The 19,008-nt window shown below is 31.6% G+C and overlaps 3 protein-coding genes across 4 annotated transcripts in view; 1 reads left to right on the top strand and 2 right to left on the bottom strand.

The window, feature by feature from the left end:
- Positions 1-12,076, bottom strand: part of LOC124949157 (F-box only protein 33) — a 16,105-nt gene extending 4,029 nt beyond the window's left edge. Inside the window, exons 1-7 of the mRNA XM_047493816.1 lie at positions 10,834-12,076; positions 10,378-10,472; positions 10,117-10,308; positions 9,629-10,030; positions 9,291-9,539; positions 9,017-9,212; positions 8,734-8,952 (exon numbers count right to left, since the gene is read on the bottom strand). Of these exons, the coding sequence (XP_047349772.1) occupies positions 8,821-8,952; positions 9,017-9,212; positions 9,291-9,539; positions 9,629-10,030; positions 10,117-10,308; positions 10,378-10,472; positions 10,834-11,103 (1,536 nt within the window). The 5' untranslated portion in view covers positions 11,104-12,076 and the 3' untranslated portion in view covers positions 8,734-8,820. The remainder of the gene's footprint in view (positions 1-8,733; positions 8,953-9,016; positions 9,213-9,290; positions 9,540-9,628; positions 10,031-10,116; positions 10,309-10,377; positions 10,473-10,833) is intronic.
- Positions 11,466-16,649, top strand: LOC124949156 (MAU2 chromatid cohesion factor homolog). Of its 2 annotated transcripts, XR_007100979.1 has the most exons (9): positions 11,466-12,097; positions 12,332-12,511; positions 12,583-12,861; positions 12,939-13,185; positions 13,284-13,531; positions 13,762-13,967; positions 14,042-14,244; positions 14,407-14,757; positions 15,681-16,649. XR_007100979.1 is itself a non-coding variant. In XM_047493815.1 (8 exons), exons 1-8 carry the CDS (start codon positions 11,873-11,875, stop codon positions 14,604-14,606), a joined length of 1,788 nt encoding a protein of 595 aa, XP_047349771.1. In that variant the 5' UTR covers positions 11,466-11,872; the 3' UTR covers positions 14,607-15,087. The 2 variants fall into 2 exon arrangements, 1 of the variants encoding a protein (XP_047349771.1); XM_047493815.1 differs by lacking the exon at positions 15,681-16,649 and having other exon boundaries at positions 14,407-15,087.
- A 154-nt stretch (positions 16,650-16,803) lies between these two features.
- LOC124949160 (NADH-quinone oxidoreductase subunit B-like) lies at positions 16,804-18,474 on the bottom strand. The gene is made up of 3 exons (XM_047493821.1): positions 18,321-18,474; positions 17,286-17,831; positions 16,804-17,106 (listed from the first exon to the last, which is right to left on the bottom strand). Exons 1-3 carry the CDS (start codon positions 18,343-18,345, stop codon positions 17,009-17,011), a joined length of 669 nt encoding a protein of 222 aa, XP_047349777.1. The 5' UTR covers positions 18,346-18,474; the 3' UTR covers positions 16,804-17,008.
- Positions 18,475-19,008: the final 534 nt, after the last annotated feature.

The following is a 19,008-nucleotide window of genomic DNA, read 5'->3' as shown; positions in this document are numbered from 1 at the left end:
TTCTTCTTGGTTTTTTTTTCTTTCGTTTCTATTTTTTATTTATATCTTTTTTTTTTTTTCCTTATCTTATTCTCGTTAAAATGGTCGAATATAATAGTCGAAGGAGATATAAATCGATCACGTAATTAATCAAAGGAAAGAAAAAAGAAACAAAATTCGAATTATATAATCGAATTCATGAGCCAACTAAGCTCTATCAATCACGAATCATCACCGTAGTCATCATCATCACCATCATCATCATCATCGTCATCATCGTCGACAAGTACATACAACGCAACGTAACGCAACGCAACAAGGATTACGAACGAATTTGTGATCCGTTTGCATACGCACGCGCAAACTTCGAAGAAGAACAATGGCTTTGCTCATTTGCAGAAAAACACGCGAATTTAATGTTCGCAAGTTTTTTTTTTCTTTCATTCGACTTTTTTAGATCATTTTTCTTCTTCGTCTTTTCCTTTCTTTCTTTCTTTCTTTCTTTCTTTTCTTTTTTTTTTCTTTTTCTTTTTTTTTCTTTTTTTTTTTTTTTCGAATTAAAAGTATAAAGTATAACTGCGGTCATATAGTTTCATATTTGTGCTTATCGATAACTCTGCCGTTCGTGAATATTGTAATTGTTATTATTGTGACAATTGCAATATACGATAAAATAATACATTATGTAAATGAAGGAAGATCGAACGGCGAAAATTAAAGATTAGCCGAAGATCGTAATTTTCAAGAACGAGAAAAGGGAACTTCAAAATTTCGATGGATCGTCTTAAGTTATTTTCACAGGAGAATGTGAACGAATAACATTTTTTTCCCCCCTTTTATTTTGATTATTTATTCCCGCAATACGATAGATACGCGCGACAAGTTCGAACGACGGTAATTTCTTTTTGTTTCTTCTCTCTTTACTTCTTTTTCCTCTTTTTCTTATTTATTTATTTAGATTTGCGCTCATATGCTATCATAATATTTTTCTCGATCTCGTAGAAAACTCGAAGAAGATCAATGATGTTGGATCGTCGTAATACTTTTTCCTTTTCTTCTTCTTCTTCTTCTTTTTTTTTTTTTTGTTTTTTTAATTCTTTTTTCTTTCTCCGTTTGCGCGATGACGAAAACATATGTGTATTTCTTTCTTGCCGCAGGCTTATATCCTTTTATTTCTTACGTACGGTTAACACTTAACTTCCTTCCTACGTATTATCGATCGAGGAGAGCGTTGGATTTTCGATAAGATCGTGTAATTATTCATGCATGTGTGTGTGTATGTGTCTCTCTCCCTCTCTCTCTCTCTCTCTCTCTCCCTTGTTGCGTATATCAGACGAAGACATATATATATAATATATATATATATACATATAATATTTTTTGGGGATGAAAGGAGGTATTTTTTTTTCTTTCTATCTCTTTTTCTAACAAGAATCCTTTCGTTTTCGCCTGCCCGATCTGCGCGATTTATCATCCGCTGCCCTTTATATTTTTATTGGAATGGATCATTACTTGGTTCATATAAATTTCGATAAAATTATCGGTAATGTATTTGCGTGTTACGTATATATGTATTTTTTGTCATGTCGAGTGTATACATACACATATAGGTGCTTACACATATACGAAAGCAAGTAGTCGATCGATGAAAAAAGAAAAAAAAAAAAAAAAAGAAAAAAAAAAGAAAAGAAAAAGAAAAAGATTATTATGTCGAACAAAATGACCTTTTCTTTCGTGTTACTTCGACGAAGCTACGATATATTTAAATATCTAGAGTGTCGTTCTAAAACGAACTGCAAAGTTCTTTATTTTATTTCCTTCTTCTTTCATTAGGAACTTATAATACTGCTCGTGGTATATACCCTGGACCGACCCCTATCTCATGATTATTTACTTTTGATTTTTACCCTCCCGATTCTTAAATAAATAATTCTTGTGTACATTTTTCGTCTCTCTCTCTCTCTCTCTCTCTCTTTCTTTCTTTGTCTCTTTCTCTCTCTCTCTGTCTCTCTTCTCGTCGTCATTTCAACGAGATTCTAATAAATTTAAAAATCAAGAAAAAACGATAGATCGGCCTAAATTCTTGTCTTAAAACAAAGGACGACGAAAATCAGTCGAATCGTTGGTCCAGCGTATTAATCATTTTTCTTTTTGTTTCCACGTGGAAAGTTCACTAGAGCTCGCAACTTTAATACATACTAATACTCGAAACTTTAACTCGAATTCTAATTGAATCGAGCTTCATCTATCTATCGTGCTTCACGTATTTACACGTGTTAATTGATAAGGAAAAACAGGAAGAAAGAAAAAAAAGAAAAAAAAAAGAGAAAAAAAAAGAAAAAAAAAAAGAAAAGAAAAACAAAAAGAAAAGAAAAGAGATCTTGTCCCTCAATGTTCACCCTTTTTACAGTTTTCTACACATTTTTTTTTTCCAAATGGAATGTCATTGTGCTCCTTTGCACGTAAATTAAATTTGTGTACGCGTGTCTTGTGTTCATCGTGTTTTATGTATGTATGTACGTTATGGCCTTTAATCGCGAGATTTCGTGAATAGTTTTCATCTACATAACTAAATATGCATATCTCTCTCTCTCTTTCTTTTTCTCTCTCTCTCTCTCTCTCTCTCTCTCTCTCTCTCTCTCTCTCTCTCTCCCTCTCTCCCCCCTCTTTATTTCTATGGGCACACTTTCGTCTAAACGCGTTTATGAAGATAAAATTATATATGTATATACGCGAATAGACGACTGGACGTTCGTTGAATTTTCGCGAGGATTGTTAGATCGGCATTTTTCTTTGAGTAGAGTTGGATCGACACGTACGATATCTTTTCATGTCGCGATATTTTATAATTTTCCTCATTCCTATTCGTGTCATTTTAAATCTCTCATTTCCTTTTTACGAGTAAATCGATCATATACGTACAGAGTAATCTCGTTCTATCATTCTATCATTCGTTCTTTCTCTTGCTCTCTCATCGGAATCATACTCGATCAAAAAACACCTCTTCTTCTAGGAATCATATACTTCGTGCATATTTTCGTGCATATCTTCGTTTTCGTTTACATTTTCGTTTTCGTTTTTGTTTTCTTTAGACCTACATATTTTAAAGATTCTTCGTATCTTTCTTCTTTTCTTCCTTTTATCCTTCCTTATTTATTCTTCCTTATCAATGAGCACCCGTCTAGGATTTTAATATTGGTTTCTTTTATTTTTAGTTTTATCACAGATGTTTTGTTCTTCATCATATCGCCCCATTTTATTCGATCCCTCTAATCTCTTTTCTTCTTTATTCTTATGGCCCACACTCGGTACAACATATATGTATAATAATAATATCCAACAGTGGGATTTACTGGAATTGACGTCGCACATCCCCCAACCCCTTGTTTGCTTTGTTTAAACCTTGGCGTTATTACGTTTCCTCTTTCTTATTTTAAGCCGACATGATTTAATCACAGCTCTCCTCCATCTTGGCGTTCTTGTGCGCGCGCTCAAGAGGAATTTGTTATTATTAGTATTATTATTATTATTATAATTATTATAATTATTATTATTATAATTACTTTTCTTTCCCTTTTTTATCGCGATTGTTTTCTTCTCCTTCATCTTCATCTTCATCTTCATCTTCATCTTCATCCTAATCCTCATCTTCATCTTTATCTTCATTTTCATCTTCTTCGTTTCTTCTTTATCTTGTTTTCTCGTTACGATCACGCACACTAAGGCCTGCCTTAGTACAAAAATATACATTCGCGTCTTAAAAAATAGATCTTATAGCATTCTGTACTGGCTAGCGTTCGTTTGATATTTTACATATTTTATGTATTTTGATTCTTGGCAGGCTGCTTAAGGTTAATTATCGGCTATGAGAGAACCATTATCGAGTGAATAATCCTCGAAACGAGAAATACAGTGTGTTTGTGTGTACGTGGGTGCGTACGTATGAGAGTGTGTGTGTGTGTGTGTGTGTGTGTGTGTGTGGGTGGGTGGGCATGTATGTGTAATTTTTTTTACATACATATTTATTGTGTATGGAGGCTTCTTGTTCATTTTTTTTTTCTTCTTTTTTTCCGTATCGCTAAACGCTAGCTGTCTTTGCGTAATACGCACCACACACATCACCCTTATTTTAATTGCTTCTTAATATCCTTTCGCTTAATCTTTCGCATTAATACGACGACGAACATATTCATAAAATCGCTAACATGTTTGTATATGTATATATATACATACATATATATATGTATGTATATATATGTATATGTATACATACATATATTAAGTTTTCCCACCATCGAGCGAATTTAAAAATGGAAGTTAAAAAAAAAAAAAAAGAAAAGAAAAGAAAAAAAAAAGAAAAGAGAAAAAAGAAAAGAAAAGAAAAGAAAAGAAAAAAAAAGAAAAGCAAAGAAAAAAAAATAAAAGAAATAAGAAAAGAAAAAAGTGCCCAACACTATTGATAGCACTTTTAAGAGAATAAACTACAGAGGAGATTCACGAGAAAAATCTTACTCCCTATCTCTCTTTTTCTTCTTCTCATTCTTTCTGCTTATTCGCATATACATAGGAAGTACATGTTCTTTATGAGTAAGATGTCGATCATGACGCAACGTGCAGCTCGCTTAACTTTCATGTATAATATGTGCGCGCGCGCGCGAGATTGTGTATGCATATTTTTGTTTAAATACACCTTTTTCGGCAGGTTCAGTCTTATGTTTGTTGTATATCATCGCGCTCTATAATCAATAATACATATACGCACGCTGTGTACCTTCGCGTTGTGCCCATATTAAGCGGCTGCACATTTTTTGTTCTTTGCTTCTATTTTTTTCTTTTTTTTTTTTCTTTTTCTCTTTTTTTTATTTATTTATTCTTTTTTCTTTTTCTTTTTTTTTTTAACGCGCATAGATGGTGCTACACATTATCACCTAGATTTATTCTTTTTTTCCTTCTCACATTTCATCTTTACTTTTCTATTTAATTTTTATCTTGTTTCCTCTCTCTCTCTCTCCCTCACACACGCACACACATATAGATTTTTCGCAATACGAACGCAACATGCATGGTCTTGTAACATACACACATAACTTCGTGCTCTCTTTCTCTCTCACTCTCTTGCTCTCATTCACGGTCTCGTAAACACCGCGCGCACGCGAGCATGACTTTTTTTTAATAATATTTATAAGCACGCGATTTCGATGCTAAAGGAAAAATTATGCACGAATGATCAAAGGTATATCGTTAAATGAAGAAAGAAAGAAAAGGAAGAAAAAAGAAAGAAAGAAAGAAAGAAAGAAAGAAAGAAGGAAAGAAAGAAAGAAAGAAAGAAAGAAGGAAAGAAAGAAATAAATAAACAAAAAAAAAAACCTAAAATAAGTAAAGAAAAGAGAGGGGAAAAAGAAAGAAAAACATGGCGAGCTTACGCGCGTTAAAATGGCGGCTAACGAGCGCACGTTATTCGATTATTATAAGAGTCTTATTTCGCTTTAAGACATCCTTCTCTTTCCCCTTTTCTTTTTTTCACACTCTCTTTCTCTCTTTCTCTCTCTCTCTCTCTCTCTTTCTCTTTCTCTCTCTTTCTTTTTCTCGTGTTACATCGTTCAATGTAAAGTAAATACAATTAATTGTTCACGCGCATGTAGTACGAAATGAAAGGGCTGTCGCAGACGCATCTCTTCTTCTATCTTAACCTCTAGTCATTTTTTGATAAACGATTGGCTTCGTTATCACCAAATGGTTCGACAAAAAATGTCTACTAAGGATTTAATGATTAGCTTTTAACGTGTACGTGTTGTATGTTTCTTCTCTTTCTTTCTTTTTTATCGCGACGTCGCGCGTCAAACGTTTCGTCAAAATTACTCTTACACCGCGACTCAGGTACATATTAAGGCCCGTTCATCTTGTATTATAGCGGCATTTTATCTTTTTCTCTCTCATTCTCTTTCTCTCTCTCTCTCTCTCTTTCGTTTTTAAGTGTCCGCTCGATTTACATACATTTTTTGTGCTTCACACTCGATCGAACCTTTCGTATCCGTGTATTTTTGTATACATATATACATACATACATATGTAGATTTGTATATATATATACGTGTGTGTATATATATATATATATTACACGTATTACAACATTGTTTTTCGCATATCTTATTCTTGACTTTACGTACAGCATGTTGGGGTAGGGGTGGGGGAGGGCACATTATCGCGGCTTTCTTTCGCATATAAGTGTGGAAATACTTCTCCTGTTTCGTTTTTTTCCCTTTTTTTTTTTTTTTTTGTTTCTTTTCTTTTCATTTAAAGATTTCGACGCATGAAGTGTATGTACAGGATCACATATAAAAAAAGAATGGTTAATACGTGACTATGATGTACATACGACGACATTAATAATTATACAAGGATTCGAAAAAAGTAAATCGCATCTCAGAATAGTACAACTGTATATACGTTGGTTTTTTGGTTTCTTTTTTTTTTTTACTCTTCTACTTATTTTTTTTTTCTTCTTCTTCTTCTTCTTCTTCTTCCTTCTCTTTTGTTATTCCTCCCTTTCGCGTTATTATATACGGCTCCTTTGTAAACAACATTCAAAATCGTCACCATTATTAATCGCACGATAGAAATGCGAGTGCTTTTTATTGCACTCAAATATTAAACTTTTAAACTTCGACAGATTAGTAGTACAGATATACCTATATATATATATACATATATAAGTATATAGATATATATATATATACACATATACATACATATATATATACATATATGTATATATACGATCAGCAGAGTTACTTCCTTCGATCTTCGTTAGATATACTCATGTTTCGCATATCGGCGATCGCTAAGAGCATAATGGAGAAAAATGGTACGTACAGAACAAACGGTTGTTGATCACAGTTTATATGATATTAACACACATACCGCCGTACAACATTCCGCATGATTCATCTTCCTCGACTATCACTTGTATGCATGTATTACTTGGCCGACTCTGGCGTGCGCATCCACATTTAAACGTTTTCTCTCGTTTTTTCCTCTTCTTCATCTTCATCTTCTTTTCTTTTTTCTCTTTTTTCTTTTTTTTTTTTTCTTTTTTTTTTTTACAATTGCGTCCGATTGGTTTTGGTATTAAAAATAACCTCGGAACGCCATTTGACTTCTCGTTACTTTGAGTAGTTCTCAGCTCTGTACTTCTGTGCATTTAATACAAACTACGCAATACTCGTTTAAAGTATGTTTAATTCTATCGAGTTGTTTTAAATATCCCTTTTTTTTTTTTTTTAGTAGTGTCGCACAGCATGCTCTTAGCGAACGCTTGGCTCCTTTGTTTATCTACATTCTTCTTCTTGCATTGGATTGGAAAAATATCCGTTAAGAACGACGCTTTTCTCTTCTCTACTTACAGATAACGTTTTTGGAATTTTCGCATTAGTTTTCCTGTGGAAGATCATGGGATCGGACCTCTCATTCCCTTGTTTAATTGTTTCATGGAATTTCTCTCACTTTTGTCCCATAGATGATCGTCTTCCTTTCCCCAAGTTATTTACCTTGGTTATTAAATATTATCCTTAATGACCCTGTAGCAACAGGTAGACGTCAAAAATGCTATCCATATAGCGTTACCTTGACGTTCTCGTTTTCTTCTTCTTTTTCATTTTTTTTTCTTTTTTTTTTGTTTTGTTTTCCTTTTTTTCTTTTTTTTTTACTTTTTTTTTATTTTTTTTTTTATTTTTTTTTTTTTTTTCTTTTTTTTTAACATATTAACCTTGTTCTCACATACACCAAGGTATTGTTATATCTACACGAAATTTACTTATTATTCTTCGCAGGGTATCGATGATATTTGGGTGAGAGGAACGATCGGTAAAGTAAAGATCGCGGTGAGGATATATATATATATATACCTGATAAAAGTTTATGATTATCATTGTCAATATAAAGACGCGATTCCCTGCATAGCTTCTCCAACGAAGAAAAATCACAGCATAAATAAGTCATTCCTACCATCCGTCGTAAGGATTATAGAAAATCGTTCTCTCTTTCTTTCTCTCCTTCTTTCCTTCTCTTTTCCTCTCTCTTTCTCTCTCTCTCTCTCTCTCTCTCTCTCTCTCTCTCTTTCTCTCTTCCTATCTCTCTCTCTCAATCATTGTAATTTGCGTTCAATTTGGACATTTCGTCGTGAGAAAGACACGAGAGGTAGGCTTCTTATCGCTAGAGCATTGGGGATTGATCGTGTACTATACATCGGTAATCGAGCTTACGAACATCGATGATCCACGATCCATTAACACCGTTAACTATCTCCCTTGGTTGTGCCACAAATTAATTTTGTGCATATAAGGAATAAATCTTCCTTGAAGGAATGGTTTAAGATAAAACATGATCGTTAAAGAAGGAACATTGATGCACGTTAAACTCGCAAACGTATAGCGCAATATAAATGCGAGCTCCATATACATATCACATCCATACAAGAATTGTTAATATCACGACACGATAGTACGTGATAGACTATTCTCATCCTTTTTACTTAATAAGTTACATCTAACAACTAGCCGACGGATGGCAGTATGCGTTAATTAGATTTTGGACTATGAACTCATTATACGTATTCACCGCGTTGCGTACAAAAAAAAAAAAAAAAAAAAAAAAAAAAAAAAAAAAAAGAAAAAAAAAAGAAAAAAAAGAAAAAAAGAAAAAAAAAAGAAAAAAAAATCTTATAGAAAAATAAAGAATATAACTTTACAACTGTACTTCTGAAAATGTTCTCCTTCCATAAGTGGTCGTGGCTGTTAATGGATAGTCCTTGGATGACATTTTCTTGGCATTTTTTCTTGGAAGTTATTTCTCGTCGCGCAGGATAAGCGGCATAATAACCTCCCTGCTGTCACCGGCAAAAGGATTCAACACTACTGTTGGTAACTCTGTGTTCCTTAATGGTGCCCAGTGTTTACCCATTATCTCTTGTATTTCCTGTAATACAAAGATAAGTTATCATTAATTATGCCATTAGTAAAAAAATAATGCATGTACTCACATGTGTAATGGTCTCAGTCTTGTGCCACGATTCGCTGTCAGACACAATATCACTTTCTGCAAATACAAGAAGTTTGAGAGTGCTTCCTCTGAGACGTGCGATAGCTAATAAATTTTCTTTGTAATATTTGTGTCCTATAAACACCAATTCCACGAGTTTAGAACACTTCCAAGCCACGAATACTAAAGGATCTGGACTGTAATAAATATAAAAGTGAATTTATGTTTGATTGTCATTGCTTATTTGCATCAAAAATACGATGCAAATTAGTTACCTATCTGGCTCATTAGCATCGTCTGTAGCTGGAGTATTTACCGTAGTATCCATAGAATCTATCCATATGAGTGATTTTAATTTATTAGAATACCAATTTGATAATTGATGTAGTACCTCTGTATTAAATTTCTCACAGAACAATACTTTTAAGTGCGTTAGAGGCATGGAAGGTTGAAGAATTTCCGTATCTAATACTTTTACACCAATATAAGAATGTATGAGATTTAGTCGTAGTTCACATTTTGGACTAAAAATAATTTTAATTAATATTACTCCAACAAAAAAAAAAAATAATCTCTTAAAAATATAATATTTTACAGAATTATGTTAACGTACTTCTTTTGAACAAAGAATTCCCAAGCTGCATTTGATGTTCCTAAATAATCGTTATGCCAACCATGTACATGTATCACTATCGTTTCCATAGTGCCACTGTCTAAAGCTCTGAGTAAGGCATCATTAACAACGTCATAATCTACTGTCAAAACAGTCAGTCTGATAAACGATTTAAAAATATATTCCTCCAATTCTATAAAGTCATAATGGTCTGGGTCATCCTTGACCGATGCTAGACTGAGATGCGTTAGATGTTTAGCCTGATGTAAAAGTAACGGTTCTAAAATTATATTGGCATTAGTTGCTAATTCTTCCATATATCCTAAACTCAGAGCTTCCAAACAGTTAGATGTTTCAATAATTTTCACAATGGATTTCATTAAAGATGTACTATTCGTTGGACTATAAACAATTGTAAAAAAAAATCAAATTTGAATATATTTAAAACATATTTAAATATTTTTAAAACAATATTTGCACAATTCTACCTGTCAGTCTCACTTTCCATGTACCAATTAGGACATTCAAATATGCTACTGCTATATTCCAAGTACAATTTTCGTAACTGCCTATTACAACATAATTTTTTCAGAAGATGAGAAGTTTCTACAATATGACATGCAATGTCACATCGTATGGTTGCTTCGTGTACACTAAGCCCAAAACAATCTGCCAAAAACCTATAAAATCATATAATTCAAATGTATATTAACATAATGAAATTTTTGTTACAAGCTTGAATTACCGACCTAGCCCATGAAATACTATCCTCATCTTTCAGAACAAAAGTAATTTTTCTCCAAAAACTGGGATGAAATAACGCATATCTCCAATTTTTACAAACCTGCATAAATTAGAACAGGTACATTAGATTCAATTAGAGTATGCCATAGAGATTTTATGTTTATATATATATGCTTTTAGTATTTTCATAGGTATATTTTTGATTTTACAAAAATTATATACATATATATATATATATATATATATATATATATATATATATATAAAAGCGAATATTTATAATATTAGTAAATTACAATGAAATCTTGCGTGATGAACACTCAACCGTTGCGATTTACACGCAATAGATAGAAAGGTCGAGTTTCGTAAACATCAAACGGCTATGTGAAATATAATCGTTTGATTACCTACTGTGTTAGGTCAGTTGACAGGACAAAAAAAAACAAAAAGTAGATGTATACCTGAGAGGCTTTTATCCTATTCTCCTGTGGCAAATACGAAAATATTTCTTGCAAAATAACGCTGGGCAGATTGTTCCAGCACGAGTTGTTATCCTCTTGTTCCATTTCTATGGTACGATTAGGAAGTATGCAAGACGAACAGCTGTTTGCCTTCATCGAAGACAGCTGCCCCTCGCACTTTCTTGACGTTGCCTCTTCTACTGTGTCACTTTCTTCGCGGTGTTTTAACATTTCCAGCCGAATTTGACCTCCATTTCCGGCGTGTAGCATTTTTAGCCACTCGCTGGCCACTGTTATCTCAATTAATTCGGCTAAATCCCTCTGTTCTACGGTTCTACGGCCGTATTAAAAACCAATACCCAAACCAAAATACGAGCGAGGTATTGCGTTCAACTTGTAACTCCCAACCGCACCGCCGTTCCTACAGTTGTGTTAAATCGTGTGTACTCCTCCCGACGATTCTTCGCGAAAATCTCGCATCCGATTGGTCCGCGCACACGTTCTACGCACACGTCAACTGAAATATGCCACTTTCAGCGAACCCTTTGGAGGATTTTCTTTTCTCTCTTTTTTTTTTCTTTTCTTTTTTTTTCTTCTTTTTTTCTTTCTTCTCCCTCCTCCCCGCCCCTCCCCCCCCGTACGATCAGTGAAACGACACATTTTTGGCTATGCATTAATGTCGAAACTTTTCAGGCTAACTTTATGTTTCTTTATGGTATATTGTACAGTGTTAATATCTAACGCGGATGATTTTATGCGCAATAATTCGCGCGTAGCATATACACACGCGTTTATGTTACACGTACGTGCGTGTCAAAAAGTCATATTTGAACTTGACCAAACACATTGATACGTTAAAGAACTTTTAAAACGATGATCGAGTTAAATCAAAATCATTAAATTGTACCAATTATTGTAATTCAATTGCAAATATGAGAACATCCTGATTGGTGTGTTTAAATGATCCAATTGTTGAATATATTGTGGCCTTTCAACAGGCTGAAAGGGTCGGAAAAGTATTCGTCCGAGAAATGTCAAAATGGCGTCTTCTCAGGACGCTTGGTATCTCTCGTTGTTAGGTTTAGCTGAAAACTTTCGAACATCGAGCCCACCGAATATTAAATCATGTATTCAGTGTCTTCAAGCTGTTTTCAATTTTAAACCACCACCTCGGGTTGAAGCTCGTACTCATCTACAACTTGGAAATATTCTTCTTACTCACACGAAAAATATCGATTTGGCGCGATCACATCTAGAACAAGCGGTCAGTTTTTGATAAAAACTTTATTGATTTGTATATTTAATATCTTTTATATTAGAACTTTTACACAGTCATCCTTCTTATATAACTTATTTTATTTATTTTGAAAACTATGTAATACAGTGATACCTATTTTCTAACCTCTTTGTATGTTTTGATGTCAATATTATTTATATTACTAACAATAGGCGCGTTTGAAAATATTTTTAAATTAACATTATTTTTTTTTTTTTTTAGTGGCGTTTAAGTCAAAATATAAACACGTTTGATGATGTTAAATTTGAAGCAGCAAGTGTAGTAGCTGAATTGTACGAACAACAGCAACAACCAAGTTTAAGTAAACCTATATTAAGAAAGGCCATAGAGTTATCTCAACATAATGTTTATTGGCACTGTAGACTTATATTTCAATTGGCGGTAAGTTCGATAACAATTTGTATATCTTTTTAATATATCATATAAATTATTTATATTATTTTTGATTACAGCAAATACATGCATCTGAAAAAGATTTCGTTGCGGCAAGTAGTTTGCTCGCCGTTGGTGTTGATTATTCGCATATTAGTAATGCAAGTTATACACGTGTATTATTTTTATTAAGTCGATGTATGCTCCTATTAATAGACAAGAAATTTACGGAAGTCCATGCACTTTTAAATTCGGCTGGTCACCATGTTGAAAATTGGCAAGGAAGCCCACACCAAAAAGAATACTTAAAAGTATATTATTTGGTGCTCCAAGTTTGTCATTTTCTTATGGCTGGTCAGGTAACGATATAATAATTATTATTTATAAATTATATTCGTTGATTTATATTATATTTTTATTATATATTATGTAACAGGTAAATAGTGTGAAACCTTGTTTAAAACAACTGCAACAAAGTATACAAACGATCATGTCTCCTAATTGGCCAACAGATGATGTAGTTACGGGTTCTAATATAGGAGATATGTTCATATGGATGCCAAAGGATCATTTATATGTTTTGGTTTATCTTGTAACTGTTATGCATTCAATGCAAGCTGGTTATATGGATGAAGCACAAAAATACACAAATAAGGCTCTTACCCAAATTGAAAAATTAAAAAGTACTTATAAGTATATTCATAAATTCTTTGATTTTATCTTTGGAATTTTTGTAGTTTATTATAATAAATTTATTTAAATATTGTATTTTGATTCACAGTCGTTGATAATAAGCCGATACTCTCTGTCTTTCAACTCATGCTATTAGAACATATAGTTATGTGCCGCCTTGTCATGGGAAATAAAAGTGTGGCACTTGCAGAAATAGCTCAGGCATGTCAACTTTGTAGGCGGCAACCAAGATTATTACAAGGCCATCGGCCTCAACTGCATGCTCTTTTGGGATTATATGCGATGTCTATGAATTGTATGGAAGCTGCTGAGGCTCAGTTTACAGCTGCTCTTAGGGTTAGAAGTTAGAATAATTAAGCAAGCTATAAAAGTGACAAATATATCACAATAAAGTAAAATTATAGAATATCTGTTTAATAAGTTATAAGAAATAATTTAATCATAAATCTATGAGGATTATTGCTGATATATATTTCACATGTATTATGCACATATCACATAGGACATAAATTATGTAGCTTAAAATTTGCATGCATTTTAAAATAACATAAAATTATATGTTACAGACATCCCAAGAACGAGAACTTTGGACGTTTGCAAATTTAAATTTGGCCATAGTATATCTTAGAACAAAAAGAGATGCTGAGTTGGGTGCATTAATGGAAAGAATAAATCCAGAGTCTTTACCATCACATTCGCATTCCTTGAGAGCAGCAGCATACTATGTTCAAGGTCTCCAAGCTTTTTTTGGAGCTAGACATAATGAAGCCAAGTGTGTAAATTGTGAAAAAATGTAATCAAAATATTTAAAGATATACAATTTATATTGTTTAAAAATTTTTTTAGGAGATATCTTAGAGAAACATTAATAATGGCAAGCTCAGAGGATTTAAACAGGTTAACTTCTTGTAGTCTTGTTTTATTAGGACATATATTTCTTTCATTAGGAAATAGTAGAGAATCTATGAATATGGTTACACCTGCCATGCAACTTGCTTCCAAAATACCAGATGTACACGTACAACTATGGGCTACTGCTATCCTGAAAGGTAATTGCATATAATTTGTGTGGGTGTGTACTTTATGTGTGTGGGTGTGTCCTGTATGTGTATGTGGGTGTGTGCTTTATGTGTATATGTGTGTGTTTGTTTGAATAAATATGAACATACATAAACTGATTTTTACACATCATTTTATCTTAAAAATTTTAGATTTGTATAGAATTTGTGGAGATCCTAATCGTGAAAGTGAGGCATATCAAATGCATTGTACATTTTCTCAAACGCTCTTAAAGGATCATTTTCAAAGTACACAAATGAGTGAACATGCTCTTATACAATGGACAGATGGCCCTATACCTGTTTTGCCAAATGACCCACCACCTTCCACATCTCAAACAATTCTTCAATAAAATTAAAAAATACCAATTTTGCTTATTTACTTAAAGTAAATGGTTGTTAAATTGTGAAAGTATATATATATCAGATTTGCGTGACAGTGCCGTTGAATGATCACGCAAAAACGGGAAAAAAACTAATAGTGCAAAACTTAATACATAAAAAGTAAGTTTGTTATATATTTAGAATTCATTTTATACAATGACATGTGTTGATTCCGTCTTCAATACGAAAAAGTTATTTAGACTATCAGAAGGGCGTTTGAATTATTATTATTTTTAGACAAATGTAATATCTTTTAGTATATATTTCTTCTACAGCCTCTATTTATAGTTTTAATGATATGAATAGAAAATACGCGTATCTTTATAAAACATATGTATATAAAATTAAAAAAATTTTCTATTTTTTTTTTTTTTAAATTATAAACTTTATTTCAAGTAAATTTTATATAATATTACACTGCAATACAATATATTTTGTGCTATATATTAGATATACTAAACCTAATAGATATTTTTAATTTTTTTTAATACAGTAGAGAGCACAAATATTTTTATCATTAATATTATATGTTGCTGCTATTATGTTAAAAGAATTAATGTTAATTATGGTTTAGTTTTTATTAAAGATAAATTAGTTTTAGATTAAATTAGATTAACTATTGCAGGGTTAACATGATAACATCATACCAAAGTAAAGTAAGTCAAGATAATGACAATGATAGGAAATGATAATATTGAAGATAATCAATAATTGATCATAATAGTGATTACCAGAATGACTGATGAATGTTCTCTGTATTAGTTTTATTCAAAATGAGATACAACTTATTTTATATAATGCTAAAATGTACAGTGAATTTTAACACTTCAAGATAAATATTTTAATAAATTTGTAATAGCACAGAGAGAATTTTATAAAATAAGGGAGTAATATATTAACTAACCTCATTTGCAATTAATTTCATTTTTTATTATAAATTGAACCGAAGAACATTTATTTAATTTTCAAACGCTTTTCTGAAATTATCTATTTTGCAGCTTTGTCCATTACTAAATATGTGATTTCATCTTCATTTTTTTCAGTCTGTATTTTTTTTTTTTTAACATACCATGTATTTGATACATATCAACATTATAAAATTTTACATGGTGTGATCAATAGTTGGCAAGATGACAATAATGTATTTTGTTGTAATCTATTCTGATATGTTTATCAAAGTAGCCATTAAAAATATAGGCTGTGGTGCAAATGGATGGTTAAGATATAGTCACCGATGCATTTTTATAAATTGGAACGTAGTTATACATGGTATAACAGTACCTGCAAAATATTTTGTAAAAAATGTTATAGTACTTATAGCATATATTAAATGCGTATAAGCGCGCATTTCCTGTGTGGTAGTTTTTGCTTGATATGAGTCCATATATGTATGTAGGGTAAATATTACTGCACATAATATGATAGAAAATTGATATATATATTCGATTGATATATATATATATATATATATATATATATATGTATATATATATATGTATATATATATATATATATATATGTATATATATATGATATATATCGATGTGCAAGTATAAATTTTTGGATTATAGTCATTCTTTTTACTCAAAAATTAAATTAAAATGTTTAATCGATAATAATTGCTTTATATTTAGATCAAATATGCTATAGTATAGAAATATGCAAATGAGTATTATAATAGTACAATAGATTAAGGGAGTAGGTTATTAGAGGCAAGATTATAAATTAAAAATAAACTTGATCGATGCTAATACAAGCAATACATAAAAAACATAGTATATGGGGCCTTAGTAGACTATAAGAAGTGATAAATTTTGCCTAAAACTACTTACTCCAATAAATTAAATGTTTTTCATGTATATATATACTCGAAATTACAAAGTTATATATAATATGCTATATAAAAAAAATATGGTTGAAACCATGAACTAGTAACATTATGTAAAAATATTTCTTTGTCTTAATGTAATTAAAATGTAAACAAATAAGTTGTTTACTAGAATCGACTTTTACTTTCTAGTTCCTACTTTTCTGCGTTTCTATCTAATGTGACTATAAAAAATAAATATATAAAAAGCAATGTATTCAAAGGATAAATTTATTACAAAAATATTTATCACAAATGAAATTAAGATATAATATATCTATAAAATAAGAATAAAGAAGATCTTTGTATTTTCTTTTTTATTACATATATAAAGATATATTTATTACATTTTAGGAAAAGGAGATAACAATTAATACAATTACAGTAAAATTTCAAATATACTGTAAGTTTTAACTTATTGATCGTCTAGCTAAGTTTTAACTATTTGATCGTCTATAATTTGTAATAACTTACATATTTATAACTACATTTGCACTATTTTTTTTACTTCCTGTACCAATCTTGTGTTGTTTTCATTCTCTTAATTTTTTTCTGCAATTGCAGAATCCCATATAACAATGCTTCAGCTGTAGGGGGACAACCTAATAAAAATTCATAAATTTAATTTAGTAAACATATTAGTATATATATACACACATATATATATATGTGTATGTATATATATATATATATATATATATATATATATATATATTTAATATATAATTATATAAAGTGATACATTCATGACTTTACTCATAACTATTCAGTAAAATCTTACCAGGTACATATATGTCCACAGGAATGATTCTATCGCATCCCCTGACTACAGAGTAACTGTAATGATAATATCCACCTCCATTCGCACAGCTACCCATTGAAATCACCCATCTTGGTTCTGCCATTTGATCATAGATTTTTCTTAAGGCAGGTGCCATTTTATTGGTTAGTGTACCAGCAACTATTATGACATCAGATTGTCTAGGTGATGCTCTGAAGACAACACCAAATCTGTCCATATCATAGCGAGGTGCTGCAATATGCATCATTTCTACCGCACAACATGCTAAACCAAATGTCATTGGCCATATTGAATTTTTGCGGCCCCAATTTAAGAGATCATCTACTCGAGCTAAAGCATATTCAACTGAGTTACTGGTATTTTGGAAAGGACTGTATGGCTCCTTTTTTGGCTTTTCTGGTAGTGGTATATCATGTTTTTGAACTATACTACTCATTTGTTTAACCAAATTTCCTGGAACAGCAGGATATACCAAAGCAGCTCCATTATTACGAGCAAGGGACAGCAGTCCCTGCTGTAAATTTTCTAGAAAAAAAATTATGGATGTTAATAAATATAGATAACAAAAAGAACATATTTTCTATTGCATGAATTAATAACACATAAATGAATTTTTCAAAGCGTAAAAAAAATATGTAAATAATATTAATGATTCTTTAATGTTAGTATTCAATTATAACATCTGGTTCAAAAATTGGTAAGTTTATTTGTAAAAATAGACCAACGATGTTGCAAAATACTGTTGTAATTTATGTATAGATCTTTACAAGTTCATGACAGCAATTTCTACTTTTGTATATGCACATATATATGTAACACGGTTACAATTTTAACACAGATGCACTGAAACGTCTCGAACAAAAGAAATTTCGTTTATTTAATCCGGATCATTTCATAAAATAACCAACGAAAAATAATATTGAGAAAAATATTTGATATATCTTCGAATCTTGTATAAATAAAAATGTATCGTGCGAAAATAATACTAAAAACAGGTTATTACGCAAAACTCACGATTCAAAACTAAAGAGCGAATCATACTTATGACCCTCACCACCTCACGAAGTCGTCTGCTACAATTGATATTTCCAGGCAACTAGATACTGAAATGTTGCGCCAACTACCGGCAAATTTAAGAATTAATATAGCTGCATCGCTTGTAAGCAAGTTCAAGTGAGACAGACCGGTTAAAGTTTTTTCTAGTCGTATTTAGGCTGTTCATTAGCATCGTTTTTTTGATGGCTTACGTCAATAATGAGTCTAGAGAAAATTGTGATATTAGTCTCAAATTTACATACTTTATATTCTTGAATTCTATTCTATTGAATTCTATTATATTCAATCTATTTATTTGTGGAAGTATGACTAGCAAACATAAAACGTAAGTATTTTAACATTTAGATAAAAAGATTTTGAAAAAGTCTTAAAATATGCAGCCATTCGCTCGATATTACTTGAAAGATTTACAATTAGACTTTGCAAGTATTAACGACCCAGGTCTCACCACGTGGAGGTTGCTGCATGTGGAGACCCACGGACTGACGGTGACTCTATTTTACTGTAAAATCCGCGTTCCGCGATACCGATCCTTTATGCCTTCCGCTTCGGACATCTAGGGCGACTTAGCTAACAGGAGGTATATAGCCTTAGCTATAGGGACCCCACTTACAGAGAGCTTTACCGTTCGACACACTCGCCTCGG

This window comes from Vespa velutina, chromosome 5 (genome assembly GCF_912470025.1).
Source record: "Vespa velutina chromosome 5, iVesVel2.1, whole genome shotgun sequence".
Taxonomy (NCBI): Eukaryota; Metazoa; Arthropoda; class Insecta; order Hymenoptera; family Vespidae; genus Vespa; species Vespa velutina.
The sequence above is the reverse complement of the archived record's forward strand: the minus strand, read 5'-3'. Positions and strand labels throughout refer to the sequence as shown.